The sequence below is a fragment of the Scyliorhinus torazame genome, chromosome 20 (assembly GCF_047496885.1).
Source record: "Scyliorhinus torazame isolate Kashiwa2021f chromosome 20, sScyTor2.1, whole genome shotgun sequence".
NCBI lineage: Eukaryota > Metazoa > Chordata > Chondrichthyes > Carcharhiniformes > Scyliorhinidae > Scyliorhinus > Scyliorhinus torazame.
Genome location: NC_092726.1, coordinates 13,605,922 through 13,625,072, shown reverse-complemented (window position 1 = coordinate 13,625,072; position 19,151 = coordinate 13,605,922). Strand labels below are relative to the sequence as shown.

The following is a 19,151-nucleotide window of genomic DNA, read 5'->3' as shown; positions in this document are numbered from 1 at the left end:
TTCTTGAAATTGCAAAACTGCAGGTACCCAAAAATATCCGGCTGTGAAAGACCAAATTTCTCTGACAATTCCTCCAAGCTTGCAGATCGCCCCTCCAAAAACCAGTCCCTCATCCCTTCCGCTCCCTTATCTTCACATCCCCAAAACTAGCATACAGTCTCGGTGGCTCAAACTGTGGTTCACACAGATCTGCGCCATCTCCGTCCATCACCGCCCTCAATTTAAAGTGCTGCCAAAGCCGTCTCCATATACTCAGCATTGAAACCGGCACCAGGTTTGCTGAGTACATCCCCAGAGAAAACGGCAGTGAAGCCATCACTAACGCCCTTAACTCCGACCCATTACACAACCCCGACTCCATCTTTGAATGATATTGCCAGTTTAACGTCCAGCTGTGCAGAGCTTGGACAGTTTTGGGTTGTGCGGCAACTGGACTGAGGTTACCCTCACAGCTAGCTGGCAGAGGAAACTTTCATGCTATTACACCTGTCCCATTAGCATTCACCCACCAGACACCCAATTCCCTGTTTTGTGGCAAGAAGTTAACCCACCTGTGTAGATGAATCTTCCAGGTGCACCTTTGCAGAATTGTTTGGACTTGTAGGAAAGAGTGACTTCCACCACTCCTGGAATATGTCGAGGAGGAGTCTGTACTCGGATGGCATGGGGAGTAATTAGCTGAAAGACATGAGAAGGGACAAGTGTTTGAATGGCATTACAGATCGTACCAAGCTAACCAGGGCCCACTTCCAGTTCTTCCATAATCTGATTTATTGCATGGGAATCTTCATTGAATCATTCCCATCCCAACTCTTTAACTGGTCTTACTTTTATCGTGTGCCAAGCTCGACACTACTGATGTACCTTTCCGCTTCCAATATAGAATTGAATGTTATTAAAATATTTTTCCCTCCTTCGCTAATTTATTGGGGTATAGTCCCAGGGCTTTGGCAGACTTCCTGTACCTAACTGAATGGGCTGTCTTTCTTGTGTGGCGCATCAAGATGGGCCCCTTCTTATTCTGCCGTGATGTCCATGCACATTCATTTTCTGGGAGAGATCACTGAGCATTAATCAGAAGTGGGAACATTAAGGGCAGCAGGGTGGCGCAGTGGGTTAGCCCTGCTGCGTCACAGCACTGAGGTCCCAGGTTCGATCCTGACCCTGGGTCATTGTCCCTGTGGAGTTTGCACATTCTCCCCGTGCTTGCGTGGGTTTCGCCCCAACCCAAAGATGTGCAGGTTAGGTGGATTGGCCATGCTAAATTGGCCCTTAATTAGAAAAAATGAATTGGGTACTCTAAATTTAGTTTAAAAAAAGAAGTGGGAACATTAGAGCAGCACGGTGGCACAGTGGTTAGCATTGCTGCCTACGGCGCCGAGGTCCCAGGTTCAATCCCGGCTATGGGTCACTGTCCGTGTGGAGGTTACACATTCTTCCGGTGTTTGCGTGGGTTTCGCCCCCACAACCCAGAGATGCGCAGGGTAGGTGGATTGGCCACGCCAAATTGCCCCTTAACTGGAAAAAAATTAATTGGGTACTCTAAATGTATTTTTAAAAAAGAAGTGACTTTATTTATACGGGCTGGATTTTCTATCCCACGGCACCCGGATTGCGTTTCCCAAAGAGAGGCAGAATCGGGCGTTGGGGAAAATTGGGATCGCCGCCGGGCGCCAACCCGATTGCGATGCTCCGACTCCCTGCTGGTCAGGGTGACATCCTGGCACTGCTGGTGCCACCCAGGCATCATGGCAGTGCCACCTGACAGCATTGCCAGTGTGCAGGGCTGGCACTGCCAAGTTGCCAAGCTGGCATTTTTCGCACAACGAGGATCAGGCTCCAGGGTTGCGTTGCGCGGATGCCGAAGACCCCCTTATCGGTGAGTTGGGGCTTGGGAGGGGGAGGGGATCACAAGATCAGAACACCGTTTAAATATGGCATCCCATTCTCTCCTTGCACTGAGGAGTTTTGGCGAGCAGAGATCCTCACTGTAGAAAACGGGACTGAGTGCGGCCCCGCTGAGGCCCCCGAATGGTCATTCGTTAGTGTGGTGTTTCTCGGCACTCCGAGCACCGTGAATCACCTGGCTAATCGCGCTGTGGGACTCTGTCCCCATTCAGTTTAATTGCGCCTATCAACTCCCAAACTGAGAATTCACCCCATGATCTCTGTAATCGATTGCAACAAATTGTAGCTCATTTTGTGCTGAGATGGCTGATTGCAGCTCACTCAGCATAGAGTTGGGATTGAACCGAAACTTCCCTTGATCTGTATGGCTCACGCCAACCAGTGGCTTAACCATTTAAATCAACAGGAAGTTTGTTTGTTGCTGAACAGATTTGAGAGAACTGAGTACTGCGCCATGAGTTAGGATAATGGAGCTTGAAACAAAATTGTAGGCAATTTTTAAAAAAATTCCCAGGTAATTATCAAATTTAACCATCATCCTCTGGGTGGAATTCTCCCATTCCAGTCATGGCAGGTTTGGTGGTGGGCAGGAGTGAAGAATCTAGTGGAGCCAAAAAGTCAGAAACCCGCCGGCGTAAAACCACGTTTCAATTCTCCCCATGGCGGGTTAATGGTGGGCCGGTCTTCCCGCTGGCTGGTGGCGTGAACGCCATTTGCATTAATTTGCTTCTCATGAATGCTGATTAAAACAGCTGTTCACCGGAATCCCATCACCACTTCCAATCTTGTGTCATGTCAGCATGAAATTATGTCAGTCTAAAACCCGATTGCTTAAGAATGGCATGGTCTTCAGTTTGCAAGAGAATTTGAGGTGAATGAAGCAAACCCTTCTGCCAAAGTGCTGTACACTATTCTACTGGGGCAAGATCAGTTCCTGCCCCCCCATCTTAATGCCGAACTTGTCCTTATGGACAGCACTGTGCTGCTGGACCCATGGACCCTCCTGTGTCACCGAGTCAAATCGGTACATCTCCAGGGGTTTTAGAATAGAGAGGTCCCCTTCCACTGGTGCCACATGCCAGTGTGTATCTGGACAGGATTATGCTGTGGGACTCGTGCAGCCACTGCAACAAAGGTCTGAAGTTCAACCAGGGGATGTGCAAGGTGTGGCTGGAGAGGGGTGGTTGGCTGACAAAGGCAAGGGGGACAATGTGGAGGGAGGGCTGAGCAAGGAGTGAATGGAAGGGAAAGGACTCTCAATGGCAGGCAGAGGGGTAAGGAGATGAATGAAGGAGACGAACAACGGAAGGCAGAGGGAAGACCAAGGGCAGGGAATTTTGACCCCAACAAGGCTGCTTGAAAAGCTCACAAACAAGGGATCAATGGAATACCACATTGTTTACTGGAACCAAATGCACATAGACGGTGCATTGAGATGCAGTGGGTAGAGGTCCAAGTGGGTCTTGGGCATCTTGCAGCTGATGGGCCTCGGGGGAGAGTGGTTTAATTGAGGAACAGACTTCTTGCTAACCATTTCCTAGGGGCTGGTTTAGCACAGGGCTAAAGAGCTGGCTTTTAAAGCAGACCAAGGCAGGCCAGCAGCACGGTTCAATTCCCATACCAGCCTCCCCGAACAGGCGCCGGAATGTGGCGATGAGGGGCTTTTCACAGTAACTTCATTTGAAGCCTACTTGTGACAATAAGCGATTTTCATTTCATTTCATTTCATTTCTGGATTACTGACCTACTGCAGACAGATTTTGCTGAAGGGAGTACACTGGACTGCAATTTAAATATGACGTCAGGACCTTTGAAGCTGCCAGCTCACAGGCAGGCAGATGAGTCAACTGGAAGGGGACTCGCAAATGCATGATTCATGAGGTTTCAAGCACAAGATCTGGTGCAGGATCCCGTCATTCTGGCCAGCGCTAAAGGTGCCACCGGAGCCTCCTGCCACCACACCTTTGTCTCAGAATGGGAATATTCCATCCTTTCATCCATCCACTCCATTTCCATTGATTTCAATTGAACTCTTTCTAAATTTGGTGGCCTACAGAGGATTGCTGCTCCAATGGTAACCTACCTCACTCCAAACTAGCATGGTGCCAAATAGAACTTGCAGTCCATCGAAAAAATTGTCTCCAATAATGATGACCATGGCACCCCCAGTAGTCCAACCTTCACTCGGGCTGATTGCTTTGATGCACGGTGTAGCTAAATATGATAGTAAATAAATTAGATTACATGCATACATATCACCTTTCCATTCATGTTGCATCTCAGGTTAATTAATACATTTTTCTGGTACTCCCAAGCTCAAAGCAGGTCATCCTGCACCCTTTTCTCATCCTCGGCCCTGCATTAGCAATGGTGAAGTCACAACTCATTGTGCAATCTTCTTCTCATTCTTTGCCCAGGACCATAAACTGTGATTTCTTTCCCCTTGCCCTCCCTTCCTCCTACAAACTGCAGAGATCTAATTGCTAATTTCCTTTTTACCTCAAGTTTTTTTTAGGAAACATTTTATTGAGGCATTTATAATTTTAACATTTTTACATATTAACATTCTAAATAACAGAACGGTCCGACACAGACAAAAACCCCTCAGTAACATACCCAACTTCCCCCCCGCCCTAATTCCTAGCTACCCATATATTAGCTTCCCTGCCCCTGTTCTCCACTTACATGCCTCCCCTTTCCACCCCCCACCATCCCCTTCCCCCCCCACCCCTTCTGCTGACGGTCAGTTTTCCTTAAAAAAGTCGATGAACGGCTGCCACCTCGGAATGAACCCGTGTATTGAACCCTTTAAGGCGAATTTCATCTTCTCTCGCCTGAGAAACTCTGCCATGTCACTGACCCACACCCCTGACTTTGGAGGCTCCGAGTACCTCCATCCCAGCAAAATCCATCTCCGGGCCACCAGGGAGGCAAAGGCCAAAATGTCGGCCTTTCTCCCCCACTGAGCTCCCGGATCTTCCGACACTCCAAATATTGCCACCTCTGGACTTGGAGACACCCTCCCTTCCAGGACCTCTGACATGACATCTGTGAATCCCTGCCAAAAATCCCCTCAGCTTCGGACATGCCCAAAACATATGTACATGATTCGCCGGACTTCCCCCGCACCTCCCACACCTGTCCTCCCCCTTCTCAAAAATCCTACTCATCCGGGCCACAGTCATATGAGCCCTGTGGACCACTTTGAACTGGATCAGGCTAAGACTGGCACACGACGAGGATGCATTGATTCTTTTCAGGGCCTTCTCCCATAGCCCAACTTCCAACTCTTCCCCCACCCCAACTCGTCTTCCCACTTCCTCTTCACCTCCCCGATTGGGACCCCTTCCCACTCCATCAATTCTTTATATATTTCCGAGACCCTCCCCTCCGGAACCCCTGTTTTTGACATCACCTTATCCTGTACTCCCCTTCGAGGGAGGCGCTGTCAGGATTTTGTATGTTTCCATGGGATCGCCTCCCATTTTTCTAAATTTCAGAGTATTAGCACATCCTACCCAAACTTGCCTTCTGGGCCTTCCATCCAGAAACCAATTCACTGCACATTTGTTGCACCCCTTCTCATGCTTGTCAGTGATATGAAGCTAACCGAATATGATAGGCTCTGTTTCAGGAGGCAGTTGTTTTAAACAATTCAGCTTTAACTTAAGTTTCTTAATTACAGTACTTGTCAAAGGAACCCTACAGCAACTAAAATATTTTGAATAATGAAGGATGTCAAAATGGTAATGTGACAGTGTTCTTGATTTATTTGAGGAACTCCGTGAGTTGAAATATGTGCCCAACTTAATTCTCCAAAAACAATGCTGAAAATGAGCAATTTGTAGAACAAACAAAGGGCGGGATTCTCCAACCCCCGCCGGGCCAGAGAATCACCAGGAAGCGGCGTGAATCCCGCCCCGACGCCGGCTGCCGGATTCTCTGGCGTCGGCTTTTCGGCGGGGGCGGGAATCGCGCCACGCCGGGAATCACACCGTGCTGGCAGAGGCCAATGGCAGTGGCCCCCTCTCCACCCGGCGATTCTCCGCCACGCGATGGACCGAGTGGCCGCCCGTTTTCGGCCAGTCCCGCCGGCGTAAATTAGACCAGGTCCGTACCGGCGGGACCTGGCTCTGCGGGCGGCCTGCGGAGTTCTCGGGGGGGGGGGGGAGACTTCGGCAACCGGCGGGTCGGGATTCACGCCAGCCCCCGGCGATTCTCCGACCCGGCGGGGGGGTCGGAGAATGACGCCCATGGAATCCAGTTCCTTTCTTTGGGAATCCACTTGCATCAAATTAATTTTTGAACCAAAATGTTATTTAGTACACACTCACAAATCCCAAACCAGTAGTGCAGTCTCCAATCACAAGGCAAAACTAGCCCACAGTTGCTGTATCTAACTCCTTGGCAGGTCAGAGGCAAGTGGCAAATAATCTGGACTTTTAGTTTGAAGTGGCTTGATGATCAGTGTTGGTCAATAAACATAGTTGTGTGACCTTTTTTCACTCTTTCGTGGAATGTGAGTGTCACCAGTAAAGCTAGCATTTATTGTCTAGCCTGAACCATCCTTGAGAAGTTGGTGATTGGTGGTGAACCATCTTCTTGAACTGCTGCAGTCCATCTTGTGCAGGTTCAGTCACAGTGCTGCTGTGGAGTGGGTTCTAGGCTTCTGATCCCATGAGAGTGAAGGAACTGTAATTTAGTTCCAAGTCAAGATTGTGTGTGCCACGGAAGGAACTTGCTGGTGTTGTGGTTCCCATGTGTCTGCTGCCCTTGTTCTTCTAGGTGGTAGAGCTTGCAGGTTTAGAAGGTACTGTCAAAGGAGCCTTGGTTAGTTCCTGCAGTGCATTTTGAATATAGTACACACTGCTGCCACTGTGCGTCAGTAGTGGAGAGAGTGAATTTTTAAGTTGGTGGATGGGGTGATGATGAAACTTGCACACATCCAGGCAATTGGAGAGTATTCCATCACACTCCTGACTTGTGTCTTGTAGGTTGTGAACCAGCTTTGGGGAGTCAGGAAGTAAGTTACTCACCTCGGAATTCCCAGCCTCTGACCTGCTCTTGTAGCCATAGTATTTATGTGGTTGGTCCAGTTCAGTTTCTGGATAATGGTAACCCTCGGTATGTTGATAGTGGCAGATTCAGTGATGATTATGCCATTGAATGTCATGGGAGATGGTTTGATTCTCTCTTGTTGAAGATGGTCATTGTCTGGCACTTGTGTGGTGTGAATGCCTCTTACCACTTATCAGCCCAAACCTGAATCCTGCTGCATATGGATGCAGACTGCTTCAATATCTGAGGGGTTGTAAATGGTGCTGAACATTGTACAATCGGTGGACATTCCCACTTCTAACCTAATGATAGAAGATCAGTCATTGGTGAAGATAGTTGGGCCCAGGACATGATCCTGAGTAATTCCTGCAGCAATGTCCTGGGACTGAGATGATTGACCTTGAACGACCACAACCATCTTCCTTTGTGTTAGGTATGACCGCCGTCAGTGGAGATTGGTTACCCTGATTCCCATTGACTTCAATTTTGCCAGGGCTCCTTGATGCCACATTCAGTCAAATGCTGCCTTCAGTCAAGGCCAGTCACTCTCACCTCCCTGTTGAGTTGACATTGTCCATGTTTAAACAAAGGCTATTATCAAGTAAGGAGCTGAGTGGCCCTGGCAGTATCCAAACTAAGCATCAGTGAGCAGGTTATTGCTGTCTAAGTGCCGCCTACTGGAACTGTCAACGATGTGTTTCATCACTTTGCTGATGGTCGAGGAAGCTGATGGGGCCCAAATTGGAATGGATTTCTCCTGGCTTTTGGCATGCAATTAGTCCTGTGTTGTAGTTTGACTCGGCTGACACCTTATTTTTCAGTGTGCCTGGTGCTTCTCCTGGCATGTACTCCTGCATTCTTCAGTGAACTAGAGTTGATGTCTTGGCTTGCCTTTAATGGTAGAATGAGGGATATACCAGGCCATGAAGTTACAGATTGGTTGAATAGAATTCTGCGCGTGATGGCCCATAGCACATCATGGATGCCCAGTTTTGAGCTGTTAGATCTGTTCTGAATCCATCCCTTTTAGCATGGGTAAAATGCCATGCAGCATGATTAAGGATACGTCAACGTGAAGACAGGACTTTTGTCTTGAAAAAGATTTTGTTGTGGTCTCCCCTACCTATACTGGTATGCATTTGATGTATCTATGACAGGTAGACTGGTGAGGAAAAGGTCCAGTAGATTTTTTCCATCTTGCTGGCTCCTGCACCACCCTCTGCGGCCCCGGCTGGCAATCATATTCTTCAGGACTTGACCAGCAATGCTGCTACCAAGCTACTCTTGGTGATGGACAGTTAAGCCCCCCAACCAGAATACATTCTTTGTCCTCAATGTTCAACAAGAAGGAGGACTGATTCAGCAGCTGAAGAAGTATAGGAGGTGCTTTGCTTGCCCGTGTTTGATGTGATGGCATGATACTTCATGGGTTCCAGAGCCAATGTTGAAGTCTCTCCAGGCAACTCCCTCCCAATGATATACCACTGTGCCGCTGCCTCTGCTGGGACATTGGCTGTAAGGTATAATTTGGTGGGTATGACTATGCCAGGCTGTTGTTTGACAAGCCTGTTGCACACAAAGTTCCGAATGTTGGTCAGGAGGACTTTGCAGGCTCGGTTGTTCCATTGTTGTTTTCAGTGTCAAGATCAGATCCTTCCAATTTTATCCTTTTATGCCTTTACTGTAGCAGTTTATTACAACTGAGTGGCAAAGAAGTTAAGAGTCAACCACATTGGTTGAAGTCACATGTCGTCCAGATTAAGGATGACAGATTTCCTTCCCAAAAGATCTTTAGTGAACCAGATGTGTTTTTACAACAAAATAGATAATTTCAAGACACCATTATTGAGACTAGCTTTTAATTCCATAATTTAAAAAAAAATTAATCAACTGAATTATTTGAATTTAAATTCCACCCGCTGCCATGGGGGAATTTGAATATGTATTCCTGGGGTATTAGCCTGTGCTTTGTATATTTGTAATTGAGTGACGTTATCACTGCGCCACTATTTCCATATTACTCTGGTTGTTATTTAACTGAGCCATAATTCCATTTAAAATGATCAAGTTAACATTTTTGATGCCGGCAGTCAGTTTAAAATGCTGATGGGTCACCATGTACACCCATCATATTTCACCATAATGATCACCTGCCAGCAAAATAGAATGTGTAAGGGGAGAGATGCGAGTTGAAATCCCACCAGAGCAGTTTATGAATTGAATTCAGCTAACAAAATAAATCTAGAATAACAAGTCAGGATCAGTCATGGTGACCACAAAGCTACCATATTGTTGTAAAAATCAGCTGGTTTACTCATATACTTTAGGAAAGCAAATCTGCTGTCCTCACCTGGACTCACCCTTATATGACTGCAGATCCATAGCAGAGTGGTTGACTCTGTGAAATGTGTTATGACCAGGTGAGAAGGGGTGAAGTGCGTCCCCTCAATTTAACCTCCTTGGTTCATTTTTGTGAGAATATGCCTTTTCCAAATTGGAACTACTTAAGCTGTGAGCAAGAAGGAGCCAATCAAACAATGTTTTGTTGAAGCAAAGAAAGAGCAAATTTATTACACACTGAACCCGAGGAAAATATTAAGATATGTCAAACATTGAGCCCTCATGCAGTCAGCTCTCACACACACATACGCACACACGCAGGGAGTTAGAGTTCAATAAAAAGAAAGTAAAGAATATATGGCTAAGCGTCGTTTGATTGTCCTTGGGACCCAGATCTTTAACCTTTGCTGGTTTCATGGAGGCGGTCAGATGTAGAAGATGTTGCAATTATTACGAGATCTTGATTTGGTGGTAGAGTTCTGGTAGATCTGGCTTCTCGAACCAGGCCACAGACTTATTCCAAAAGAGAGAGAGAGCCTTCAGCTTGTTTCCTCTGCTGAAGACTTTCTTGACACTGATTGTCCCTTGCAATCTCTCTCTTGTGACTGGCAGCCTTGCCTTTGAAGCAATTCTCCCATTATATGTTTCCGAGAGGTTTTTAGTGTGTCTGTGGCAGATATTGTTTCAATATCCAGCACTTTGTATTTTCAATGTCTTTTCCTTGGACAGTTACGAATTTCGATGAGTGTATGGATGTATGGAAATGTCTCTCTCTTCATACTCTCCTCAGGGCATTTTGTTGGTTTCATAGAACATACAGTGCAGAAGGAGGCCATTCGGTCCATCGAGTCTGCGCCGACCCACTTCAGCCCTCACTTCCACCCTATCCCCATAACCCAATAACCCCTCCTAACCGTTTTGGTCACTAACGACAATTTAGCATGGCCAGTCCCACCTAACCTGCACGTCTTTGGACTGTGGGAGGAAACCAGAGTACCCGGAGGAAACCCACACAGACACGGGGAGAACATGCAGACCCCTCACAGACAGTGACCCAGTGGGGAATCAAACCTGGGACCCTGGCGCTGTGAAGCCACAGTGCTAGCCACTTGTGCTACCGTGCTTGTCAACCTTTAACTTGGAATGTGGCCTTGCATTTTTAAGCAGCTTCCTCTGCCTCAGTGCAAATTGAAAAAGTGTCAGTCAGTTGAAAGTAAATAAATCATATTTTCAAAAATAAAATGGCATAGCCTCGTAACAAATAAGCCACAAAGACAGCACACCACTTTGTCCAGGGAAATTAGGGAAGGACAATAAATGTTGTCCTTGTCAGCGGCGCCCATATTCTGTGATTGCACATCTAAACCAAAACTCTTACTTTCTCTCTCATTCCTTTCTTCCCTCTCTCTCCCTTTCTTCCTCTCTTCGAACTGTGAAATTCTCATACCCTCTGTAATCACAAACCAAGACTTCAAGAAGTAGGATAAACTAATTTAGCTTCAGACATCCCAAAGGTGTTGCTGGTAAACCTTGGGATGTATTCCTTCAAGCTTTTCTGACACACATGATAGACTTACCAATGAAATAACACTAGTAATGAAGCTTCAACTATCAAGGGGAAAGCTAAAAACAGAATCATACAGCATTTGTTAAATAACTCCTCGGTAATGAAACTCTCTTAACCCGTGAGCCTTTCCCACTTTTTACTCACATGTGATTATCTTCAAACATTCACATGAGCATCGTTGGGGGAGCATCACACATTTGGGAGGATATATTAGCCTTGGAGTGACTGCAGTGTAGAGTTACTTGAATGATACTTGGACTCGAAGAGTTAAATTATGAAGCGAGATTACATAAACTAGAATTGCATACCTTGAAATTTAGAAGGTTCTGGGGTGATTTAAATCAAGTTTTAAATGATTTAAATATGAAGAGAATACTATGAGCGGGAGAGTCTCGGGTTAATGTCTTGTCAAGGTAATTTGTTGAGGTAAAAGAAACAGATGATGGGTCTAAATCGCCTTTGAGCACATATAAATAAGGAATCCCTCTCGTTCGTTTATTTCACTGATTTTCTTTGGTTTATTAAAAAAATATTAATAAGGGACAGTAGATACTGGGTTGTTTGGGAGGGAAGCTGTGAGACTGAAGAAGCCAATAAACCCTCTTGACAAAGAAAAGCTTGGTGTCTTGGTTCCGGCTTCATAAATTGGCTTGGATCCTAACAATAACGAGGACTATGGGGCATAGCCGAAAATTAAAATAAGATCATTCGGGAGTAAAATTAGGAAACGGTGGTAGAAGTTTGGAACTTTCTCCTGAAAATGGCAATTGAAGCTAGATCAATTCTTAAATTTAAATCTGAGTTTGATAAATCTTTGTTAGGCGAAGGTAATATGGGGATATGGGGCAAAGGCAGTTAGTTGTATGTTAGGCCGAAGATGAGCCATGAACTTACTGAATGGTTGATCAGTCCTGAAGGGCTGAATGACCTTGTCCTGCTTCTACGGACTTGGAATGAAGTACAGTGCATGCATCACTCATGATGGATTTTGCAAACAACAGCTGTCTTCAAAGCATAAGAACCTCCAAACATAGATCAATGAAATTATACTGGGAAACATTGAGGGACCTCAATATTACACAGTAAAGAAAGCAACAACTTGCAGTTATGCAGCAACTTCTGTACCTCAGGACATACCAAAGCATTTTTCAACTAAACAAGCAGATTTGTAGTATACTCACTGTTTTAATGCAGGGAAAACAGCAGGCAATTTATGCACAGCAAAATCCAGCCTACAGCATTGTGACAATGGCCTGAGAATGTTTTAATCTTTCAGGATAAATATCGGCCAAGACACAGGGGGAAACTCTCCTACTCTTCTTTGAATAATGCCATGGTATCTTTTGAGTCCACCCATGAGGACTAATAGGGCCACTGTTTAACATCTCATCTGAAAGACGGCAGTTCTGACAGTGCAGCATTCCCTCACTGTTAAATATTTACTGGGAAGAGGAGAGTTGGATAGTGGCCAGAACTAATCTGAGCAGGGTTACATGAAGAGAGAGTGGGGTTGCAGAGGAAGATGATTCAGAATTGATTATCCGATGTTCCCCTCTCTTGCCTTCCTTGTTTACCTGTTAGAAATTGCTGCAAACTCCACTGTCCACATCTTATCCCAATCAACGTCCTTTCTCCATTCACCTCCTTTGAACACCATCCTTCGATGAACACTCCAGGCATCCACACATCAATTTTAAAATCCTTTCCGCAACTACAAATCCCTCCTTGCCTGTTGCTAAAACCCATGCTGCCCCGTGTTCCTGCACATGTTCCCTACTTATCTGATTCTGGCTAGGTTGGCATCCCTTTTTTCTCTCTGCAGCCCTTCAAATACAAAGCCTTCAACCATTCAGAGATATTTCACATTATTTGCACTTTCTTAAGCCTTCTCCAAACCTACCTTGTCAACAACAACTTGTAGAAAACACCCCAAGGTGCTTCACAGAAGCATTGTCAATCTTTTCAGTTCCCAAATCTTAATTTTCGATTACTTTCCACCATTGTGGGAAAGAGGGGTTTTGGTGGGGGCTTGGAGAGAGTTATAAGATAGGGGTGGGCTCATTTGGAATTCACACATTCAAGCCTGAAAAGTCAGTTGCCAAGAAATTGTATCACATGGGGGCTTGTTTTTCAGACAAGCAATGAATACAGCAGGGCCCAGTTTGGTGCAGAGTGTGCTTTGCAGAACCTCATAGTCAGGGCCCCATGCCGGAAAGAGGCAAAGAGACTTTAATAAGGACACTGAAGTAAGGACAGTGAGATTGCCTTCTCCACCGTGAGTAAAATAAAGAACTTTGATTTATTTATAATAACGGTTGATACACTTCCCGGGACAACCCGACCGGGTTCCTTCTCGGGTCGGTGCCTTACTGGCCAACCTTTTATACAGTGATTAATGGAGTTCCTCCACCCCTCAGCAGAGGACCTTGTGCTCTGCGAGGACCATGGGGAAGATAATTATTCCCACCCCGGAAGTCCCATGAGGGAAATCGCCGATTGACTTCAGAATTCTCAAACAATTTTAGTTTTTTTTTGTGTGGGATGCTGAGGTTAATTTAATTGGGTAAAGCCAAATGAGCAACAAAAGTAGTGGTCTTCAAAAGTACTGTTTGATGTCTCTGCTGAAAAGGTGCGGATCAGTCTTGGTTTGGTGTTAATGTTTGTTGTTGGTTCAGGACTGGAGCTGGATGATAACCATGTATTAACACCCTGCTTGCTCTGTCATTGAAACTCATTGCTTAGATAAAACATTAATGGAATTAGTGCAGTGAAACTGCCCTCTCCTCGAACATTTTAGTGGAGTAAAATATCTGCATGACCATCCCCATTTCTCACTATAACTTGAGCCCTTTCTGCTGAACTCACACCAAAGGTATGGTGGGGGAACAGGAGAACTGAAGAAGAATAGTTTAAGCAGCAGATATCCTTTATAGATTCCAAAAGAAGTTCTCGATGTTATGACACTTGTTGACAGATTTGACACAGAGGACTGATTTTAATTCTGTGCAAGTGGATGGGTTTTGAGTGAATTAAAATCTCTCTTGGAGACTGTTTCCACTTACAGGGAAGAGCAAAACACAAGGCATCAATATGAAATGGTCAACTTGAAACTAAATAGGAAATTCAAAAGAAACTTCTTTACCCAGAAAGTGGTGAAAATAGGGAACACGCAGTCACAAGAAACATTTGAGGCAATTAGTGTGATGTAAAGAAGGGAACAGAGATTGTTGCTTATAGAGGTGGATGAGGAAGGATGGAAGGAGACTTGAGTGGACCATAATTGCCATCATAGACTAGTTGGGCCAAATGGCCTGTTTCTGTATATTCTGTGTTAAGGTTTGCAGCATCTAACTGAGGCTCTTGGGTAACTGCAATGGGTATAAGAGTCACAACCCCACGCTGCAATGGAACTGGAAAACTGTGTCAAGATACCGCGAGGTACAAGCCTGATCAGTACAATGCAGTAACTATGCATTGCAGCTGAGTCCAGTCCAATGTATTTTTGAACTAGGTGACATTGGACACTGCTGAGCAGCGAGATGCTGCCTGCTATATTTCACTGTCCAAATGCAAGAGGTCTGAGGTCAATTGTAGTCTCCCTGAAATCAGTTAGTTTGACAAGGCAATGATCCAACCCAGAACCTCTTTCAGTCACAACAGCTACCCAAGAAAATTGACTTGGCCTCCAATAAAGCTGGGAAATGAATTGAAACTTCAAGATCCTATTAATGAGGAGTATGCGAAGAAAGCACACACAATCTTTGCACTATTGAGATTTTGGTTATTTCACTTTGATTAACATGGAGGAGGAAAATGTTCTCAGGTTTATTCAGGCTGCCCTGTCATTTTAGGCCAACATAATACAGTAACGGTAATTCCTTCAAACTATAGCTTAGGTTAGATTTTTTAGTAGCATTTCTTGGTTACCTTCGACAAGTTTACTGTGAACTTGGCATGTGAAAAGCTAGCTGAAAATGATCATCCTACAGAGATTTTGCAGACTTACATTGCCTCAACCTAGCTTATTGCAAGCATTCAGCGAACTCTGCCTCTTCGTGTGAGCTCCTCTTGTGAACTGGCATTTAAGCTTGAGAACTTGGTGGTGTTGGGCATGATTTTTGCACCCCATTGCACCTGGCGCCAATCTAATTCTGCCAGGAGCATTACAGGAGAGACCCAAAACACAGAAACACACACAAGTCACCTGACCTATGGTGCCCGGCTTAATCAGCGAGGGCGTGAACCAGATAGGATCGTCGAAATATGCGCAGCCGCTTTGAGGCTCCCATGAGTCACTGGTTGCAATGGCGTAGCCTCACTTGGGCACCCATTAGTACTGGTCTCCACAAGCGAAGACCAGGCATAATGGCCATTCCAGGTGTCTCAGAAGCCATTTGAGCCCCTGGATGGTCTGGGACAGGGGGGCACTGCGTGGCACCTGGGAACCCTGGCAGTGTCAACCTGCATAACGGGTGGAAGAATCGCACCCAACACTGCCAGGGTGCCAGGGGAAGTGCCAAGGTGCCAGGTTGGCAGTGCCAAGGGGTAGGGCCTGAGGGGACCATGCCCATGAAAAGCACGGTAGCATTGTGGATAGCACAATTGCTTCACAGCTCCAGGGTCCCAGGTTTGATTCCCGTCTTGGGTCACTGTCTGTGTGGAGTCTGCGCATCCTCCCCGTGTGTGCGTGAGTTTCTTCCCGGTGCTCCGGTTTCCTCCCACAGTCCAAAGACGTGCAGGTTAGGTGGATTGGCAATGCTAAATTGCCCTTAGTGTCCAAAATTGCCCCTAGTGTTGGGTGGGGTTACTGTGTTATGGGGATAGGGTGGAGGTGTTGACCTTGGGTAGGGTGCTCTTTCCAAGAGCCGGTGCAGACTCGATGGGCCGAATGGCCTCCTTCTGCACTGTAAATTCTATGAAAAGGGGGGCGTGTGAAGAGGAGGTATGAAGGTTGGGGAACTGAAGGGAGGGATCCTAAAAGGAAAGGGGAACTGAAAGGGGGGGGGGGGGGACTTGGGGCAAGGTGGGCTAATGCTCTGTGCCCACAGGATGGTTCTGGGGCAGGGTCACCCTCATGTCTGGATGGTGGTGGGGGGGGTGCTCATGCTAACTTGTATTCAAGAAGGAGGCCATTCGGCTCATCGAGTCTGCACCGGCTCTTGGTAAGAGCACCCTACCCAAGGTCAACTCCTCCACCCTATCTCCATAACCCAGTAACCCCACCCAACACTAAGGGCAAATTTGGACACTAAGGGCAATTTATCATGGCCAATCCACCGAACCTGCACATCTTTGGACTGTGGGAGGAAACCGGAACACCCAAAGGAAACCCACGCACACACGGGGAGGATGTGCAGACTCCGCACAGAGAGTGACCCAAGGCGAAATCGAACCTGGGACCCTGGAGTTGTGAAGCAATTGTGCTATCCACAATGCTACCGTGCTGCCCTATTGATGGAGGGCAGGTTGCCACTCGGGAGTGGAGGATTGGGAGTGTTGCTGAAATCTGTGGGGGTCATATTGTCCATGGATTGGAGGTGGGGGGGTCTTGTAGGGGACCCTCAACCTCACTTTGAGATCAGGGCACCTTTCCAAAATGGCGCCCTGATGTCGGAGGAGTTGGTCTGGCCGCTGAGTTTAATTGCCCACTGCAGAAAAAAATTCAACGTGTGCGATTGATACACAAAGCCCCCCAAAAAATGGGGTGCATATTGGTCACCCAAGAAGCTGGCGGGAAGCACCCTGCCCCAAACCCGTCCAAAATCATTTATTTGGTGAACTACGTCCATTATAGTCAAAATTACAATACAGTTGTTGGACTGGAAGGATCGGAGGGTTTCATTTTGTTGGATTGGCTGGTTTTATGACTTTTATTCAGTGGGCTGATGCTCTTTGACCTTTGTTGCAAAAATATTGTTTCAAATTTCAAATGGATCATAAAATCAAAGGTCGGTTTAAAGGTAAAAGAATTTAGCTTGCATTTCTCCCAAAATGTATCGCAGATTCAGAATCTTTAGGCGACACAGTGGTTGTTCAGTTCCATACAGCACTATTGTTTACATTATTTTATTTATTTTCCTCCCAACTATCCATGATTGAACCTGACAATGAGTGCAAGAAAGGCTATTTAAAAAAATTTTATTCAAAATTTATCACAGATTACCACAACAGAAAAATAGAAGACCCCTTTACACAAATAATAAAACAACAAGAACAAAAGTGCATAAATAAACAAATAAACATTAAACAGTAAACAATAGTACATCCCCGACGACACAAACTTACCCCCCCCCCCCCCCCCCCCCCCCCGGTTGCTGCTGCTGGAGAGAGGCTATTTGACCATATAGTTCATCTCCTTAGGGGATTGTTTCCTCCACTTGACTAGAGACAGCACCATTATTAAAAATATGGGCAAATTTAGTCTGCTTGGTATTTTTTTGTGAAATAGGCTGGATTCTCAGGTTCCCCAGCCGCATATTTCTTGGTGGCACGTTGTTCGCTGGCTGTGGGATTCTGTTTTCCCTCTGCTTGTCAATGGGATTTCCCATTGAAACCATCCAACGCCCCCGGGAAACCTGGGTGGGGGTGCGCTGCCGGCAGGAAAGGTGAATCGCAATGGCCGGAGAATTCTGGCCAATGTTTGAAACAATTTGCCTACATGCATTGATGGCAGAAACCATCCTACCTCATGGCTGTTCTTCAACTGGAGTCAGTTACTTCTTCTCACTCCTAGGGCCACTTAAACCAATTTAGGCAGCCCGACACTGGCTCTATCTGTATTCAACTTACAGATCAAATATGGAACATGGAAAAAGTGATTCTTGAACAATGGAAAAAAACATCCTGAAGTGGATAGAATATTAAGAGTCTCACGTGGCAGCTCTAAGATGTAGTTCAGAGGAAGTTTACTGGATTGACACCTGGAATGAGTGGGTTATCTTATGAGGAAAGGCGAAGAAGACAGGGTTTGCTTCCACTGAAGTTTAGAAGAGCGAGAGGTGACTTGATTGAAGCATATATGATCCTGAACGGAACCGACAAGGTGGACGTGGAAAGGATGTTTCCTCTTGTGGGTGAGTCCAGAACTAGGGAGCACCGCTTTAAAATTAGGGGTTGCCCTTTTGGGACAGAGATGAGGAGAATTTTTTCTTAGAGAAGATTGTGTGACTTTGGAACTCTCTGCCTCAAAAGACGGTGGAGGCATTTAATATTTTTAAGGCAGAGGTACGTAGACTCTTGTTCGGCAAGGAAATCAAAGGTTATCGGTAGTAGCTGGGAATGGGGAATTCGAAACACAAACAGATCCACCATGATCTTATTGAATAGCGGAGCAGGCTCGAGGGACCTATTTCATATGTTCGTAGGTAAAAGGCAATTGTGCATTAGCCATTATATTATTGATGGTAAGAGGTAAAAATGTGTCTGCTTATATGGCCAGTAGATTAATGAACACGAGGTTCAGTAAAGGCAGGTATGCTTCTTTACTCACTTCCTGTTGAAATAGTTCATTCACCATTCCAGCCATCCCCAGACTAACATTTCCTGAAGTTCAGCTGTACCCACTTAACACAACATCACAGGGAAACCTGGGTGCACATTTCCATTTGGAGCTGAACATTTCAGGCAGGGAAGAATCACAGTCTGTCTTCAACCTTACGATTTCTCACCCTGTCAGAAGCTATATGGTTTCAAGGCCGCATCCAAGTTCAATCCATCACCTCAAGCTTAGTGCTGACAGGGTCAGAGGAGACCATGAAGGGTTCTGGCAGCATGCCAAATATTCGAGCTGTGTCTGAACTGTGAGTCAATCACTTTCAATCAGCCTTAGAAGAAAAAAAATTGAGTATTTTCCTCGGATTATATTCACGACTCTCCGGTCAGTGACAGGAAATTAACACCATTGTAAATTCTTGACTGATTTAATAATATTCCACAGTACAATGTTGGTGTTTCAATTCTCGAACTTATTAAGAGTTGTGAACATTGTGCAGCCTTGCACAACATACCTTTGGACAATGAGTATTTTCAACTACTCTGTACAAGTAAGTGCCTTCAGCAACCTTGCAAACATTTCTGTAGTACAGTCAAACGTCTGGGCATCTGAACCATTAAGAGACTATGCTGCTGATTCTAGAATACCGTGAATCTGTGGAAACCTTAGAAGCACTTAAAAACTGTGTTCTGGTTACCATAGCACCATGGGACCTTTGGGGAACTAGACCCTTTCGAGGCATTACTAAAATTTCCAAAATGCTGGAGGACCTTTGGGAGCCAGAAT

The 19,151-nt window shown here is 45.8% G+C and overlaps 1 protein-coding gene across 9 annotated transcripts in view; it reads right to left on the bottom strand.

Moving 5' to 3' along the window:
• LOC140396875 (transcription factor COE2) overlaps positions 1-19,151 on the bottom strand; it is a 341,293-nt gene that overhangs the window by 77,624 nt on the left and 244,518 nt on the right. For all 9 annotated transcript variants that reach the window (XM_072485679.1, XM_072485681.1, XM_072485680.1 and 6 more), the window contains 2 exons: positions 3,992-4,122; positions 552-678 (listed from right to left, as the gene is read on the bottom strand). In XM_072485679.1, coding sequence (XP_072341780.1) covers positions 552-678; positions 3,992-4,122 — 258 coding nt within the window. The remainder of the gene's footprint in view (positions 1-551; positions 679-3,991; positions 4,123-19,151) is intronic.